A 19502-nucleotide genomic window follows, 5' to 3' on the forward strand; every position below is an offset into this window, starting at 1 on the left:
TACAAGTAACTATAATAAAAAAGTATAATGTGGTTTAACCAATTGTAACTAACAAGTTTTTTTGATGCAGGTGTGATTATTGTAAGCAGGTTGATCTAGGAAGGACTTTGATAAATCAGTCAATAAATATATATTAATCACATTAAATAACAGACACCTATGGTATTTAAGTGTTTTAGGAGATGGGAGTATTTTAGTTGGACCCTTCTTGAAAGATGAGTGGATTTTAACACATGGAATTAGGGATTGATGGAGATTTGGGAAGAAGGGTATTCCAGATAAGGGGAGATTCTTAACCTTTTTATGTTTCATGAACTTTTTTTTGCCAGTCTTGTTGAGGCAAATGGAATCCTTAATAGAGCAATGTTTTTAAATTCAATAGATAAAAATATGTACAATTACAAAGGAAACCAATTATATTGACATTTTAAATATGTATGTATATTTTACATATTTTGTACATCCATATTTTAAAGCCAAGATTAAGAATTCTTGAGTTAAAGGGGAACAATGAGAAAAAAGACATGGAGGCAGCAAAGTCCAGAATGTGTTTGAGGAATTGATTAGTCTGATTTTGCTATAGTTTAAGGATATTTATGTAGTTAAAAGAAAAGAAGATAGAAGAAACAATCTTGGACAATCATAGACATTAGAGGACAAGAACAAGAAGATGTTCTAGCAAAAGACAGTGAATTAGTCTGAAAACTAAGAATACATACACATGGAGTACACACGGAGGGAGGGAGGGAGGGAGGGAGGGAGGGAGAGAGAGAGAGAGAGAGAGAGAGAGAGAGAGAGAGAGAGAGAGAGAGAGAGAGACAGAGAGAGAATAAATGGATGTTTAGGGGGAACTGGGCTAATAAGAACTCAGTTTTAAACAGTGCTACAAGGTTGAACATAATGTAAAATCTCAGTGAGGTAGGGCAAGGAAGCTGAAATTCAGAGAATGTAAATAACTTGCCTATGTCAAACAAATTGTAAGTTTTGGAACTGGTATGCAACCCAGTTTTGGGGATTCAAACTAAGCACTCTTTCTGTTTTGCTACATTGCCTTTCAAGGGAAAAGTTTTCATTTCATAGCTAAGAGAAAAGAGCATGATTAAATTCCATTTCATTGCAAAAGTCTGGTTGAAATAGCACTTTACACATAAGTGAATTTTTTTTTTTTTTTTTTTTTAGTTTTTGCAAGGCAATGGGGTTAAGTGGCTTGCCCAAGGCCACACAATTAGGTAATTACTAAGTGTCTGAGGTAGGATTTGAACTCAGGTACTCCTGACTCCAGGGCTGGTGCTCTATCCACTGCGCCATCTAGCTGCCCCAGGAGTGAATTTTTATCAGCGTCTTAGAAATCATATTGCATTTAGATGTGTTCTTTCTGATTTTGATGGTGGAAGGGCGAGAGATTGGGAAAGGGCATTAATGAATAGAAATGAGATAAAGGGTTTTGACAAACACTGGGTTAAAAGACAAAGAACTGGGACACAAAAGAGGGCTGCAGAAGACAAAAAACTGGACTGCTTCCCTAGCACAGGGCCTCTCTACTTTTAGTTCAAACAGGAAAGAAACCAAAGGGTAGTCTTTTTTGACATATACTTGAAGTTGTCCTTAGCATTAATATATTTTAAAAATTAAAAAAATCAGTTGTATTTGGCCCCTCTCTCCCACCATGAGGGAGGTATGACATCTTAATAAAAAAAACATTTTAAACATTCTGAAAAAAATTGGTTGTATTTCCAAGAAAATTTTCAATTGGGATGTCCTAATAATTCAGAAAATAAGAGTATCCCAGTATCCATTAGGGAGTTTATAGATAATTTTAATATTTTGTAGTATGGAAAAATTAAAAATTTATATTCCCTCATCTGCTTTATATGAATGTTGTAGTTTCCATTTTGTTTTTAATATTAAAAATTATTTCAATTATTTTTAATTTCTAATTTCTATTATGAAATATTACCACATTTTCATTCAACTTGAACTCCAACAAACTCAGCATCTTTAAGCATGAATCTGGCAACTGAATTTCAGTTTAATAGATGAATTAATTTTGGACATGGTATGATGGACATGAGCTAGAGGACAGAGCACTGAATTTGGAGTTAGTAAAACCTGGAGTTGAATCTTACTGAATGCATTTCTCAACAATGTATTTCTGGGGGGCAGCTAGGTGGTGAAGTGGATAGAGCACCAGACCTGGAGTCAGGAGTACCTGAGTTCAAATCTGGCCTCAGACACTTAATAACCTAGCTGTGTGGCCTTGGGCAAGCCACTTAACCCATTGTCTTGCAAAAACCTAAAACAAACAAACAAACAAACAAAAAACCCCTAGTATATTTCTGGGCAAGTGTTTTAACTTCTCTGAGACTTAGTTTCCACATTTTTATTTGATCTAATAATATATACCTATTTCACAGTGATTACTGTGAGAATCAAATGATTATGTACATAAAGTGTTTTGCAAAGCAATATAATGTATAAATGAGGTGTCATTATTTATTTTATGAATTGTTATTGAGCTCTCTTTTTTTTTCAGTAAGTCACACATTTCCTCACATAACCTCAGGGAAGTATATAACCAAAAATAGTTTTAAAGGGAAAGTTAAAGAAAACTAAAGAAACCTAAACCCAGTCCAATATTTTATGTAGAGTTCAATACCTGAAGTTTCTCCTTCCTTCTTCCTTGCAAAAAAGGAAAGGAAATACAATTGTATAAATTTTGAGAGGTCAAGCTTAGTTATTCTAGTTTTATAACATTTAGCATTGCTTGCTTTGTTCTTGCTGTTCTTTCCATTTGTGCTGTTATGATCAGTGTGTAAATTGTTTTTACAGTTCTATTTACATCACTGTGAATCAGTTCATATATGTATTCCTATGAGAGCTCTTATTATTATCATTATTTGAAGATATGAAGTATGTTAGGCTGGCAAGACTTTGACATTTTGTAGTTAGCCAACATGTAACCTTAGAGCAGAAGCATTATTTAATGCTAGTTTTTCCAAATTGCCCATAGATTAACCAAGGTAACCTTAGATGACTAGATCAAAAAGTCTATCTTACTACAAAATACAATAAGAATACCATCAGTATCTCAGATACTATACAAATAATAGCATAGATGATCCTTCAAGAAGTTATCTGGTCCATCCCCTTATTGAAAGTAAGATGAAACCTTTGGCATTTACCATACTGTAACCAAGATAGTAACACTACACTATCTTCTATGCCAATGCCAAGAAATACTTGAAGGTAGTGTCTACATTTCTGTCCTTGAGGTGGCTATTGAAAAGGGAGAATTTTAAGCTTGGTTCTTAGCTTAGCCATCCCCTTGTGTTTTCCAATAGTTAGGATAAAACCAGATGAAGGTAGAAATACAAAATAAATTAGACAGGTGAAAATATTTGGATATAAACTATTCAAGTAAAGTACAGATATCTCTTTTGAATCCATTACATTCTTTCTACTCTCAGCTACCACCATAATTCAGGCCCTCATCATCTCTTACTTTTTGACCTCCTAGTTGCTCTCTTTTCTATATATCCATCCTTTCATAAAGCTGTCAAAATAACTTTTCTAGGTCAAAGACTTGACTGTTTCCCTTTTCCACTCAAAAATGTTTAGTGGTTTTCTCTTTCATCTAACATAAACTATGAACTCTTGAATTTACCTTTTGAGGCCTTCCACAATCTAGCCACAAACTACTTAGCCAGACTTACAGTGTTCCCCTTAGAGGTAAGCATGGTACAGTATGCTGAATTTGTATTCTAAAGACCTAAACTAAAATACTAACTCCCTACCTGTGTGACCTTGGACAAGTCACTTTATTCATCAGTCTTATTTTCTCATCTGTTAATTTAGAGGGTTGGACTAGATGATCCCTCAGGTCATTTTTAGACCTAAGTCTACGATCTTCTGCTTTTTACCTGTAGCTGTGTTCTAACTGAACTCAATGATCCTGAATTCAGCCTATTCCTAGGATGTATTTCCTTATTACTTGACTTTCCAGAGACTGTCTTCCCTCAAGGGTCAGCTAATGTGTTGCCTCCCTCATGAAACCTCCACTAATCTCCAGTTGTTGGTATAGTCTCCCTCCTCAAATTACTTTATATTTATTTAACTGTTACCATCTGACTCCCCAATAGAATGTTAGCTCCTTGAGGGCAGAGACTTCTTCATTTATTATTGTTTTGAAATTTTATTTTTACAGATTTGATTAGTGTAATGAAATGTGAGAGCAAATTATTACTGCAGGATTATGTATAATTAATTCAATGAGAAAGTTATTTTAGTACCTCAGGGTCACACTATCAACAGTTAACAAACAGAAGTTTAGGTATGTTTCTATATTTGTGAACATTTATTCTTTCTTATGAAGAATTTTTTTTCTTTAAAGAAGAGACTCAAACTTCATCTTTGTTATATTAATGTTAAGATGCCTTCTATCTTTAACTATCGTGAACATCAAGGCTTCCATCACATTCTTGTTCTGTGTCCAGGTCAGTCAGTGGGAAGAGAGTATGTTCCTACTGTAATAACATTCTGGGCAAGGGAGCGGCCATGATCATCGAGTCTTTGGGGCTTTGTTATCATTTGCATTGTTTTAAGGTGAGAATTGAGAGAAGCAACATGAAGACTGGGGCTTGGCTTGGAGAACGCATGGCTTCTTGGATCGCTGGTTGTGGGAACACTACTAACTAGCTGTATGCTTTGGACGTCAATCCACATGACCTTTCTGCTGAGTTTTCTACTAATATTTAGTTCTTATAGCTTGAACTTAATAGAAAGTCTGATTTGGAAACACAACTATAATAGCCTCAAAATTCTTTGATCCACTGAACAAAATATAATCACTTTTATGTTATCATATTTAAAATATATGTTTTGTGTTTTGTTTTGTTTTTCCAGGGGTGGAGAGTGAGGGTGTTTATGGTTTGCCCTTAAGAATATTATTAAATATTTGATGGTAAACATGATTTAGACATAATTAATGCTATGAGAAATATAGTATTCATTGAATTATGTCCTACCTTAAAATGGAGGATGGAGAATATAAAAATGAAACATTTCTACAAATTTTGATCAGGTACTCCATATGTACCCATATGAAAGAAGCAATCCACCTATTACAAATGGCTATATTTTTTTCTTTGTGAGATGCTTTTTATTAGAGAAATATTATGTAGGTCCATTATCTTAGGAGCACTTACTTGTGAAGGAGAGTAAGTGTAGTGATTGGTACCTCATTGTCCTACAGGACATAACCTTCAGGCTTGTTCTGACTGTTTCAATGGCTTAATAGAATAAGCCAAAATATTTAATGTTCTCCAAATACATGAACAAAATTGTGGGGTGAAAATATTCTTTAATGAAGTAAAGGTTCTCTGTGAGAAGGAGGTTGAAATTTGTCCTTCGTGGACTCTAAAAGAGACTCACCTCAGAAAGCTGGATCCACTTCATTAATGAACAAAGATAGGTCCTTCGTGTGATGCTATGAATTTTCACCCTCTCACCTCCACCCCAGGAAAGTTGAAGATTAAGATTTCATTAAACTAATAAATGATTCATTTCTGCCTCCCAGCATATTCAGAATGAAAGTTGGCTTGATGTAATGCCTCATCTGGAGCACTTCCTTCTCATCTGCTAATCATTGTGTTTGCTTTTGCTAATATTAGTTATTATTTAAGAGAATTAGAGGCTGCTTTTCTTCTCTCTCTCTCTCTCTCTCATTAAATGTTTCTATTCATTATTTCTGCAAGTAAGTTTTTTTATGACAGAAATAATTAATTATTGCTGTTTCCCTTCCAGTGTGTGGCCTGCGAGTGTGATCTCGGAGGCTCCAGTTCAGGAGCAGAAGTCAGAATCCGAAATAATGAATTGTACTGCAACGAGTGCTATCTCCGATTCAAATGTAAGAGAGCAAATCAGAGAGAAAATTTCTTGCCTTTTAAAGAGACCTCGGGCTCCCATGTATATTCCTGAATCTGAATCTGCTACCCCTGCAAGCACCCTGTCTCAGAAACCCCATTTTTAGCAGTATTTTAAATATAAACTTAAAGCTGCTCCTTTATGGGGTCGGGGAGAATTCAGTAGAGTTGGGTGTTTGCTCAGGATGTCAGCAAAAGAGGGTAATTTATGAGGTCAAGAAGGGGGATTATGTAGTGCTGGAGATTCAATGCTGCCCATGTGGCTAAAAGGAAAATAAGAGATTTAAAATTAGTCCTCTTAAGAATTGGTTCTTTCCCTTTTCATTGTTTTCTCTTCATTTTAACAAAGGTCTAACTTTATTTTTTTTTAAATTTTTAAGTTTTTTTTAAATTTTTTTATTTTTTGCAAGGCAAATGGGGTTAAGTGGATTGCCCAAGGCCACACAGCTAGGTAATTATCAAGTGTCTGAGATGTATTTGAACCCAGGTACTCCTGACTCCAGGGCCGGTGCTTTATCCACTGTGCCACCTAGCCGCCCCCTAAGGTCTAACTTTAGACTTTTGACTGTTCTTTAGAAAATAACTAAATTAAGTCAATTGTTTTGAATTTTTTTGGTTATAACATTTGCTAAAAATTAAAAAAAGAACAGTTGTTAAAGTTTGCTGTCAATATTATTTTAAGACTTTCTTTCTACACATTTTCCCCAAAAGCAGAGGAATATTTCTCAGGGTTATTTGGACCTTTAGCATCTTTCTTTTGAAGACTAAAATTTTTTGATGTTACAATTGCTACTTTGTGTCTTGGCATGTGACACTTTCGTTTTGGTTTAAAAGAATGCATTTTTAGTGTGCTATAAACCACAGGAAAATAAAGTTAATGAACTTGGCATATCGTTTATAGTTATGTGAATGCAACCAAGACTGCTGCTTATATTTTGGCTTCTGATGCTGGTAACCTGTGTTTCTTCCTTATCAGCAAAACAATATGATTTTGAACTATGAGGTATTTGTTTAGACTTTTATTTGCCGAGTGCTTTATCAATGACTTAAACTAAGCCAACTCTCTCTTTTCTTTGGATGGAATATTCTTTCAATGGATTACCTGATGCTGAGGTTTCCCTACCCTGTCAAATCACATCTCAAACTGCTGACAGTGGGTTCATGATATCAGTATGTCAAGGCAGGGCATATATAAGTTGAATATGTGTATCCTTTTCCTGGACTAAATGCCAGAACCAAATCCGGACTTTTTTTGGGAGGGGGGAGGGTGACTAGGAGGTTATACTGTTGATACCTCCTTTTCCCTCCATTAGCATAAATGAGAGTTGGCTGTAATTTTTTCTATCCAAGTTGTTAAATTTCAACTTCATCTTTCAAATGAGGAGAAATCTTTGTGCCCAAAAGATGAAGTTTATTTGTCCAATGATTGAGTTGCAAATTTTATGTCACCCAGTCTTGATTTTCTCAAAACATGTTTGCTGCTAAGTGTCCCAGATACTCAATATTGAATTCTTTCTGAATCTAAGTGTTTTTCTTCTTTCTTTTCTCCTTGCCTGATCAGCTGGACAGCCAACCTCCATGTGAAGTTAACCTCCATACGAAAGCACTGTTGCAGATAGAAGAAGAGGTGGTTGCTGCTGGTGTAGATCTATAAATATATATTGTATGTCTTTTTTTTTAAAGAGTAACTTTTTTTTTGGTCTGTCTAGATTACATAGGAACATTTATATCCCTCATGTTAACTGTATTTTTTTGTTATTTATAAGAAGGTAATCATGTTTTGGGAAAAGCACAGTATTCACTTTTTGAATTCAGCATATTAAAAGCACAAGGGAGAACAAATACTTATCAATAATAATTTCAAAATATTTTTGAAGCTAATAATTCACATCTAGCTGGACTTTCAATGATGTATGAAGAGGATGTTTTTTGAAAGAAAGAATGGTCTTAAACATTATTTGAAATAGTTAATTTAAATATATTTGTAATGGCTGACCTTATTTGTAATGTATACCATAAAATAAGTAAGGCAGATCTATTGCATTAGTATTTGTTTTCTGTAGCCTGGTTTTCTAACTTGCCTCCCATTGTGATTTTTTTCATATACTATATTCTTTTTATTTTCAATGAGATGGACTCTTTATTGACTCATCAGTGGATCTAATTTTAAGCAATTCACTCTTAAGAGTTTCTTCTCCTCACTAAGAAAATGTAACTTGTGCAACAAAATCTTTTTTCAAGAGCTAGTGTATTTCTTTACTGTTCCAACTGCATTTGTAAATAAACTTGCTGATGCATTTAAGTCACACATTTCTTTTTTTAATTCTCTTGTGCACTAATCTTGACACTGAAATTTATAATTTAAGTTTTTCAGCAAAACATACTTTCTCCCCTTTCCTTCCTCTGTAATTTATTCTCATGAGTACTCATTTTTGAGGATATGCCTCTTATTCATTCCTTGCCTAAGGTAAATGATATCTTGTCTTTTTGTATAAAGTCCTTATTCTTTTGCAACATAGGTAATACAAGATAATGTGACATTGGGTTTAGAAGACTTGTAGTGCAAGTTATACATAAGCACATTATAAGAAAGAAGCCTGGACTGGAATAGCAAAAATACAGCAGGTTAGGCTAGTTATATGATGAATAGGAATGAAACTTTGCTTAATGAATATTATATTTACATAGGTAGTTGGGAAAGTGAATAATATAAAATTACACAAGAGTGGAGAGAATGGTCTTGGGAATAGGTTATAAGTATATAAAGCTGTCAAATCGTAGAGAAAAATGGAATCATGGTTCCAGTTTTTAAAATCACAGAGCAAATTATAATCCTAAAAATTACCTTCCAATAAAAATGACTTAAACATGCAATAAATGTAGATTTTTTCCTATACAGATTTTTTTTCATTGTATTTCAATTGTATGAACAATGCATCACTATAGGAAAGTTTTTATAGTAATACTAAATTTAGGTAGTAAGGGAGTATGACATTCTCCTTGTTTATCATTGTGAAGAATTTAATAGTATCTTAGAATGTTCATGGTTCTATTTTCATTGATTTAGACAAAAACTTATAGAAGCACTTGAAATAAATCAATATTTGTTGTGTTTTTATAATTCATCTTTGATGGAGGGTATTTGGCAGAGTGTCTAATACATAGAGTCTTATGTGCTGGTTTAACTGAAGAGAGAAATGAGCATACTAATATCCCCATTGAAGAATCAGCTTTTTTGACAAATATGCAAGTAAAGGGCATGAATCATGCCAAACAGACAAAAGCCCATCTCCTGACCAGAAGTCACAAAATAATTGCTGTCTAGTGAAATAGTCCAGATACAATGATATGTGGAGTAAATAAGAACTTTACCTTTCCATATGAGTTTTTTTTCCCCTTTTATTTATTACTGATATAATAAAAGAATCCCTTCAACTCTTCATTGTGCAGATAACTAAGGAACTCTAAGACTTGGTAATAGAGTTCTGTACTTAGGCATGAAGGTGACTGCACAGAACATTGCATGAATCATTAAGTGAACAAATTAGCATAAAAATGTGAAGAATGTCATATCATTCAAAAAGATGACATTATTACACTCAGGACTGGACTTCATAGTAGAACCTGAATTTTACCATTTCCAGATTAGTATAACCTGAGGGAATCCTCATCGAATTTTTTATTTAAAAATTTTATTGATATCTTTTGTTTTGACATAATGATAATTTCAAAATAGATCCCTTCCTTCTCCCTATCCAGAGAGCCATCTCTTGAAGCAAAAAAAAGAAGGGGAGGAACAATTTGACAAGACTGAAGCAACAATATATCAACCGAGTCTGAGATTTTATGCAAAGTTTCACATTTATGATCTTCTACTTCAGCAGAGAAATAGTTTCTCATCTGTTCCTCAGGGTCAGGCTTAGTTATAATAATTATGTGGTACTTAAGTCTGTGTGTGAGTTTTCTTTCCATCTATATTGTTATTGACTGGTAAAATGTTTTCTTGGTATTTCTATAAGTCTTCTCTAAATTCTTCATATTCATTGCTTTTTTAAGGAACAGTAATATTCTATTGCATTAATGTAATATTAGCTTTTATTTAGTCATTCCTCTGAATAGGCTTGTTTTGTTTCTAGCTTTTGATATATTCTTGTTTCTGGTATCGTTTCTTGAACAAATGACCTTCTTGTAGACCTCTCATTGTATGGCACTAGATGAGTGAAGAATTACCCATTCCATGCTAAAACAAAACAGCAATATGTTTCTGAAGAATAATACTGATTTTAAAAAATATACAAAATGTCCAGATATGAAGTGAATTATTTTAGCCCATTCAGATAGTTAAGCCAAAGTGTAGGAACCTTAGTCTTGGCATTTATCATAAGAAGATAGTCTTTCTGTTTATAGTAGTTTGTGTTAAAATTGTGCATTTTTTAGGGACTTCCAAGATACAATTTATGGAATCACAGGTGATATAAATATACTCATTTTACAGAAGAAAGCAATTATCCTCAAAATGTGACTGAGACACACTTAGAAATCCATTTTTAGTTATATAGTCAAGTGAGCCAAGTCATCTTTTCAGGCTAACCTATTCACGCTACAAAGACAATTTTGATTTCAACTTGGAATAGTCAGTGATGGATATAGTCTAGTTACATGGTCTGTTATTTTCCTCAAAGACTTTGGGCATGATTAAAGACTTTACCCAAGTCTAGGCTGGGAAAAATGTTCTTTGTAATCATAAGTCCACTAGAAGTGCAGAAACAAGAAATTGGCTTAATGTCCTAGGTTTAGAGTGTTTAGAGTAATTCCCATGCCATTGATGAAAAATTCATCTTGTTCTTTATAGCCAGACCAAAGACTATTTATTCAGGAAGATAAAGCATGTGAAATGTTAAACAATAGGAGTAGAAGGCATATGGCTCACTGTATGTTAGTATTAACAGGAACTAGAGATCACTGTGTTCTGAAGTAATTAGGAAAAATAAAAGCTTCATCAAGGGTAGTAGAATTATATATGGATTTAGATCTGAGAGGGATGTAAGAGGTTAAAAACACTTTATGGATAAGGAAACAGACTCCAAAATATTAAGTGACTAAGATCAGACAGGTGGTAGCCCACAGAAGCACTATAGATCATGGAAAGATTTATGTAGAAAAGTGAATTGAATAAGCAAAAAAGTATGAAGATCAATGTTAATGGAACCTAGGTTTGTGTTAGAGAATAATATAAGATATGGTTGAAAAGAGTAGGTAGGGCTAGATTGGGGAGAATTTTGAATCTCAAACTAAGGAAAAAGGACTATACCCTGTAAGTACAAGTATTGGACTGATGAACAGTCTGATTCTCTTCCCCACCAAGATGTATCATACAATCCTTTGTCTCTTTGTTTAGAGCATTTGATAGCAGTGCAAACAGAAAGGAGGTATAAACTTTACCATGAAAATTTGTGTTTGGAAGGACACTTCCAGACCATGAGGAACAATTGATAGTTTTTGAGCTGGGTAATGATATGAAAAAAGGAGCACTTTTAGGAAAATCATTCGAATATATAAGGGGCAGGATGGGTTACGAGAGGGAGAAATAGAAGACTAGAAGACTAGTTAGAATAATTCAGGAATAAGATGATCTGAATTTGGGTGGTGACAAATTGCAGGAAAGGAAATTAAGAAAATAAATGAAAGATGTTAAAGGAAGAAATGATGGGATTTGGTGACTAACTGGATTTGGGAGGGGTTGAGAGGATGACACATGGCCAACCTGAGCAGATCAAAGGGGATCACAGTACTTAAAGCAGGAATTAGTTCCTTTTCTAGATGAAAAAACTGAATTTATAAGCAGGAAAGCAATAGAGATTTCCTTCAGTGGACTATAGGTGGCTATTGGGGCCTCTTTGAACTCTAGAATTCTATGATTCTAGGTGAGTTCTCTGATAATCATATATAGCCACAGAGTAGCTGAGAATATGATTGACAAAAATTTCTGATCTGGACATGTAGCTATGAAAAAAAGATGTATTTTTAGTTGTGGTGAATGTATTATTTGAATTGCCTTTAAAAATTGATAATGGTATTCATAAATTATCTCACATTCCTAAAAAATAAGACTCACAATATTTTATGAGTTGCCATCATCATCATCATCATCATCATTACATTTACTATGTGAAAGATGCTGTGCTAAACAAGTTGCTATTAATATCTCATTTGATCCTCACCCTATTATTATTCCCATTTTACAGATGGAAAAAACTGAAATGAACAAGGATTAAATGATTTATCTAGTGTCACACAGCTGTAAGTGTCTGAGGCTTAGATTTCAAATTAGTTTTCTCTGACTCCAGGCCTGGTTCTGTATCCACTGAACCACCTACCTACATAAACTCTCATAAATTTTGTTTCTCATTGGTTAAGTTTCTGCAAAGGCAGAGACTCTACCTAATTAGTAATGACATTGGACCTGATCTCTGTCTCTGTCTCTCTCTCTGTCTCTCCCTTCTTCCTTCCCTTGCTCCCTCCCTCTCTTTCCCTGCCTTGATTTTTCAATTTGGTATTTCTCTGTGATGTGATTTTTTCACATTATATACTGTGATTTTTGTCTCCTGAACACTTTATGGTCACTAAACATTTATTTCTCATGAAACTTTTCCCAAGTAGACTAACATTATTTGCCTTTAAAGTAAGGTGGTGAACAAAAGGGATTATTCATGGATCCAGAAGAACGTGGTGATGAAGCAAGATGTAAAGGTGTCAATTTTTGGTGACCTATATTTGGATTACTAACATGGTTCTTTATAGGCTCCTTAGCTTGCAATCAAGTAGGGCTGCTTCAGCTACAAGAATGTGAGTCATAGAGTCATAGAATTATAAAATAATTTAGAGATTCTCCAGTTTTTAGAGTCATAGAGTCATGGAATTATAAAATAATTTAGAGATTCTCCACATTTTACCACTGAAGAAACTAGAGATTTTATCTGAGGTCACCCAACTGGGTGGGAATAAAGCTGGAATTAGAATTCATTTTTCTGACTCCTCATTCTCCTTATACTGTACTCTCTGCTATCACTGATTTGAACTTTCTATTACCATTTCAGGTTTTAAAATATGAGCACTCAAAAAAAATCAAATCAATTAAGTTGACATTTGCCAAGTAATTTTCTATGTATAATACACAGTACTAGGCACTAGGGATCCAAATTTAATTCAACAAACATTTAAGACACTGGGATTAATTACAGACAGATGGAAAAGTCCTTGTCCTCAAAGAAATGACTTTTGTTTCTGTATTTAGTTTTTTTTTTTTTTTGGCAAGGCAAAGGGGGTTAAGTGGCTTGCCCAAGGCCACACAGCTAGGTAATTATTAAGTGTCTTGAGACTAGATTTGAACCCAAGTACTCCTGACTCCAGGCTTGTGCTTTATCCATAGGGCCACCCCCTGTTTCTGTATTTATTAAAAGAATCCATTATATCAGTTGAAGTAAGAATTTAGAAAAATAATTTTAGTATAATTTCTCATATAGGTGAAAATGTACTTTAAATAAAAATTATTATGAATAGAGATTGTAATTTCACTTTGAAATAAAAGATTTACTCTTATCTGTAGTATATGCAAATATATTGTTTCAGTTGATGTAACTTGATCCTTCTAGGTTCCTAAAATTCTGTTCCTTGTATAGTTAAATTGTTATTTAGTTGTTTCAGTTGTATCCAACTAGGTTAAGTGACTTGACCAGGGTCACATAGCTAGTGTCTGAAGTTGTATTGGAACTCAGGTCCTGACTCTAAAACCAGTGCTGCAGCACCTAGCTTCCCCTGTTGCCACTTTAAATAACTCAGTGTTGTGTCCTAGAGCTGAATGTAAGTTGCTTAAAGGCCAGAATATTGTTTTATTATTACTTTTTGGTCCTAGCCTGGTGCCCTACACATAGTAAGTCTTAAAATTGAATTTGAAATAAAAGAATATATATGTAGCTCTTGATATACTTTCTAACAGATCCCACTGAAGAGGAATTCAGGAGAAATTCCTTTGTGGCTAGAAGAAAGTGGGAGGAATCATGATTCAGTGGAAAAAGAAATAGTTATGTGATCAACAGACTTCAATACAAATCTTGCAGCTCATAGTTATTGCTCTGTGAATTTGGTTGAGTTGATTTAATCTCCCCCTAGCTTCAGTTTCCTCATTTGTAAAATGAGAGGGCAGCTAGGTGGCCATAGTGGACAGTGCTCAATTCTAGCCTCAGACAGTTACTAGCCGAGTGACTCTGGGCAAATCACTTAACACTCTTTGCTTCATCTGCAAAATGAGCTGGATAAGGAAATGGCAAACCACTGCAGTATCTTTGCCCAGAAAACTTCTAAATAGGGTCAGAGGACTGAAATGACTCAACAACAACACTACTATCCACAACAAAAATGAGTATTGATCTCCAAAGTCCCTTCCAGCTTTAATTCTATGACCTTTCAGGAAACCTTCTCACACAAGTCTAGGGCATAATGATATCTTTCCTATGTTAATGTATATATTAACCATATACTTTGTACTACTATTGTTACTTTCACTTATTCCCTTTTTTCCTGATTCAAAAGTCTTAACATTTAGACATAAAAATGAAAATATTTTGTAATAAATACCTCCTCTCTGTCTCCATCAGTATGCATGGGCTCAACTGTCATCCATTTGCAGACCTATATATTTAGTGTCAGATCTCTTCTGAATTTCAGCACCATATTTCCAACTCTCCCTTGAATATCTTGTGGGCATCTTAAACTCAACATGTCTAATATAGAAATCAGCTAGATCTGCAATCTTAAATCCTTTTTGTGCTCTCTCTCTCTCTCCCTCTCCCTCTCTCTCCCCTCCCCCTTTAAACCTTTGCCTCCTTCCATCAGTATTCTGCTTCCACAATATATTTTACCTTCAACCACTTTCTTCACTCACAGTTACCACCCTAATTTAAATCTTCTTCCCTAGCCAGCTACAATAGCCTCTTAATTGGTTTCCTTATTCCTATTCCCTGTTCTCCCAAGTTTTTTCCCTGCTCTCTCTAATCCATTTTCCAGAAAGAGGTCAGTGTGATATCCCTAAAGCAAAGATATGATTCTGTCACTTCCCTTTTTAAGAATCTTTATTGGCATCTTCTTGCCTCCTCCATTTGACTTTTAAAGTCCATCAAAATCTGTTGTCTCTCCTTGTACCTTTCCTGGTTTATTATGCATTGTTCTCCACACAATCAACTTTAGTGGATTATATATTCAATATTGTGTCTTTCTTTAGGTCTTGTCAGACTGAACCCCTCCCCCCTCCAGCTCCTTCCAAATCTTCCTTCAGGTTCAGCTCAGGTACCACTTCCTTCTGCAAACCTTCCTCAAGAAATTACTTTGAATCCACTTTGTATTTATGAAATCTACTTTATGTGTATGTGTGAGTGATTATGTTTATTCATATATATATACATATATATATGTAGATGTTCATATTTAACTTATTTTCCCATAATAAAATAAAATCCTTGAAGATTGAGACCATTTCCCCCTTTTTATTTCCAAGACTGTGAGTAGGAAAATGGAAGACTAGATCTTTTTTTTTCCTAGACTTCAAGAACTCTCAGAACTTCCCAGAATAAGAATTATATGCCAAAAGTAAAGTAATTGCAGCTGTTTCCTCAGGCTAAAACACTAAGAAGTCTAATCTGATGAATTAGCATCAGAGAAGCACATCTCTAATCCCTAACATGCTCATTCAGGAATCCCTTCCCTCACCGGTCCCCATACTCCAGCAGGGTGGCACAAACAGACCTAAAGGCTTGTGCTCTGGGATCCACCCAGCAATTATCATGCTACTTCTACAGTCTCCGAAACCACACCCTGCTCTTGCCCTCAGCATGGTCTGCCTAGGGTGGCAGTCAACCTCAATTACTTAAAAGATTAAATAAAAAGGAACTGGGCTGGGTATTACTGTTTGTGGAGTATTTAATTAGCTAAGCCTTTAAAAAGGGGGATGCCACTCAGTTGAGGCCATTTCTTTCCTTGTAGGACTGTGGTCAGTGGAAAATCAATTCCCTAATGGGGGGAGGAAGCTGAGGCACCTTTGAGTCCAGCCCTTAGAAGAACCTGAAATAAGAGAGAGTCAGTGAACAGTAGGGGAATGAATGGAAACAAATGAAGAAATTACCAAAGATATTGGGGGGAACAGTTAAAAACTTTAAGAGCAAGCAGAAGAATCAGCTACGAAGATTTTAAAACAGAAGGAAAAATATTCTCCAAATTGTCTAAACAAATCTTAAATGTATCTTGATGATCAAACAAAGTATCTGGCTTATAATAAAGTGCTACATTAAGATTTTTTTAAAGCCTTATTAATATCATCATTGTGATCATTATTATGGGATACTACAAAGGCATTACTATCCTCAAATTCTTTCTAATAGGGGTTCTGCTTAGAAACTTGACTTTCTGGATTAAGTCCTTTTCAGTCATTGGAATTGAAAGGTAAGATATGAAACTAGGGCCTCCCAATTGCTTATATTTTCTTTCTGCTCTGAATGCTGCATTTCAAGAAAGTTAATGTAACTCTAAAGTGTATTTTATACCAAGAGATTGTATTTTGAGAATTAACTGAATATACATATAAGCATACTCCTTTAGCAGCTTTATAATTTTCAAATTTTGATACTCTCACTAGGAAATATGGCAAGTCCTATATTTGTAGTCTTCTTGGTTTCTATTTTTGAATAATAGCAGTTATTTCTTTTGCAAGTTGTTTTCATTCTGCATTAAAGTCTTATATTATCAAAAGTAGGATATAAAATGCTTTCCTCTCTGATTATCAATGCTGACCTTTTAGAGCAGTAGGTCTTCCTCAGGTGTATTGATCCAGGTGTTCAAAATTAGCATCAGTCACATCAAAGGATTCTGCCTTTTTCTGATGCCTGCTTCTCTCTTTGTATCTGTGTTTTTGTATCTATCTCTGTGTCTCTATGTTTGCCTCTTCTCTCTGTCTCTCTCCCTTTTTCTCCTTTTCTCTTTATCTCTGACTCTCTTGTTTTCTCTCTGTCTCTCTCTCCCTTCCTTTCTATTTTCTATTGTACATTGCCTAGTTCCACAAGTGGATTCTGTGTTCCTTAAGAATTTATCACTTCTTTGAGGATAAGGATTTATTAAAAATGTTATTGTTCACTCTTCTTTTCAGAGAGGATTAATGACATCATGATATAATTTCTTGATCACACATGAATTGGATTTAAGTGATGCACAGTCTATGAGCAATGTATAGCTATGAGAGTTGGACTTTAGGAAAGCTAAGCACTGCAAATTGGACACTTTTGAATTGCTAGGCAACACTTTTTTTTGCAAGGCAATGGGGTTAAATGGCTTGCCCAAGGCCACACAGCTAGACAACACTTTTGAGAGTCCCTTGGAAAGCAAGGACAAATCAGTCAATACTTAATAAATTATTTCACTGGGAGGTCAAGTATTAAGAGCAAAGCTTAAATACTTTGACCCCATTTATTGGAAAAACCTTTGATACTGGGAAAGATTAAAGGCAGAAGGAAAAAGGGATGATAGAGGTTGAGCTGGGTAAATAGTGTCATTGAAGCAATGAGTATAAACTTAAGACAGACTTGGGAGATAGAAGAGGGTAGAAGGGCCTGGTGTGTTATAGTCCATAGGATTATGAAAAGTTGGACATAACTGAATGATTGAACAACATCATCATCATCATCAAAACAAAAGAGTTGCATAAAGTCATCAGCCTCACTCTCTCATCCAGAGTCATTGAATTTCAGTGGCAAGACTAACGTCAAGATGACCAAGATGCGGTGCATGGCCTTGTTCTTTGCTCTAAATGCTCTGCAGCCACCTTAATAGCTGTTAGAACAAATTATTCTTATCTGATCATTCTACCAGAGGAGCTCTTCACCTGCTTGAGGTAGACAACCCTATGAGTTCATAGGGTTGATAAAACAATCTATTTTAGCCTTTCTGCCAAGACAGTTTGTTGAATATGGTGGCTGTGCCATGCTGTGGCTTCTTGGAAGCAGAGGTAAGAGTTGACTGAAGGTGGACACTAAAGATGTTAAAAATAACAACTGAACACCTAGAACAACATCAGGTACACAATGATTGCTCAAAAATGTCAAAAAAATAATGAGTGAATGAACAAAGGAATGGATAAAACATTGTTTCCATAAAAGCTATCTCATTTAAAGCTTTTAGAATATGCCAGATCCATAAAACCTTATGTAGTTTTGAAGAGAAAATGATAACAGCACCTTTTCTGGAAGTTAAATTACTCCTCTTGACTGACTTTATTTTACTAATATTTTGAATTTTAGCAATTCCTAAGAAGTCTTTTTCAAAGTATTCTAAGAAATATTGTTCTTATTTATCTCTAACACTAGGTGTCAGTGTTTAAATGCATTTAGCAGTAAATGATGGAAAAGGCAGTTTTTGTTCTGTTTTATAATTTTCTTTTGAATTACCACCCCTATATTCATAGTCTATGCACAACCAAGTACTGCGTCCTATACTAGACTGGGTTGCCAGTAAATTTAAATGATTATTGCTTTATACAGACCAAATCCTGGCTTGCTAATTGAACAGAGTGGTCCTTATTTCTTTCCCAAGGGGCTACACCAGATTGTATGTGGGGGTGTGTTCTGCAGGATGAGTGGATTTGTGCATTTTTCAGTGTGCAAGAGAAAAAGAGTTGTGATTCCAGAATTTTCCCTGAGAATGCAGCTTAGTTTGATAGGATCTGTCACATTCAGAGAATTTCAATGTGTTCCTTCCACTAATGAGCTGAGCAAAACTTGGTAAACTCAGTCTTGCTTCCTACATCTGTTTGTGCCAGAGCGTAGCATCTTCTGGGACACCAAAGTCCAGAGTTTTCCAAAGTGCCAATGCAATCTTTAAATTTCATATGAGGTGGTAAGATTGGGTAGGAGATAATGAAGGAGAGATAGGGATAGACATGCTGAAAAAGAGACTTTTTCATTGAAAAGAAAGAGGAGATAATGCTACTAAAGAATAATGTTTCAGATTAGGAGAAATAATAATAGTTTAATAACTTATTTTTCTCATTAAAGTTCATTTTGCAGGGCAGTTAACTGAGCTCCCTCAGTTTTTCTGAGGAAAAGAGTTACTTTGGGCAACTATAAAAACTTTTTAAAAAATATATTTATTTATTTATTTTGAATTTTACAATCCCTCCCTATTTTCACTCCCCCCCACCACTCTTACAGAAGGCAGTCTGTTAGTCTTTACATTGTTTCTGTGGTATACATTGATCTAAGTTAAATGTGATGAGAGAGAAATCATATACTTAAGGAAAAAAAATATAAGAGATGGCAAAATAACATAATAAGATAACAGTTTTTTTTTTAAAAATTAAAGGTAATAGTCTTTGGTTTTATTCAAACTCCACAATTCTTTCTCTGGATACAGATGGTATTCTCCATTGCAGATAGCTCCAAATTGTCCCTGGTTGTTGCACTGATGGAATGAGCAAGTCCATCAAGATTGATCATCGCCCCCATGTTAGTGTTAGAGTGTACAATGTTTTTTCTGGTTCTGCTC

The 19502-nt window shown here is 34.7% G+C and overlaps 1 protein-coding gene across 20 annotated transcripts in view; it reads left to right on the forward strand.

Moving 5' to 3' along the window:
- LMO7 (LIM domain 7) overlaps positions 1-8803 on the forward strand; it is a 252717-nt gene extending 243914 nt beyond the window's left edge. For 5 of the 20 annotated variants that reach the window (XM_074191824.1, XM_074191826.1, XM_074191829.1 and 2 more), the window contains 3 exons: positions 4494-4602; positions 5803-5905; positions 7483-8802. In XM_074191824.1, coding sequence (XP_074047925.1) covers positions 4494-4602; positions 5803-5905; positions 7483-7505 — 235 coding nt within the window. In that variant the 3' untranslated portion in view covers positions 7506-8802. Of the gene's footprint in view, positions 1-4493; positions 4603-5802; positions 5906-7482 lie in introns of all 20 variants that reach the window. The other 15 variants (XM_074191834.1, XM_074191833.1, XM_074191841.1 and 12 more) reach the window with 7 other exon arrangements.
- The last annotated feature ends 10699 nt before the right edge of the window (positions 8804-19502 follow it).

This window comes from Macrotis lagotis, chromosome 6 (assembly GCF_037893015.1).
Source record: "Macrotis lagotis isolate mMagLag1 chromosome 6, bilby.v1.9.chrom.fasta, whole genome shotgun sequence".
NCBI classification, from domain to species: Eukaryota; Metazoa; Chordata; class Mammalia; order Peramelemorphia; family Peramelidae; genus Macrotis; species Macrotis lagotis.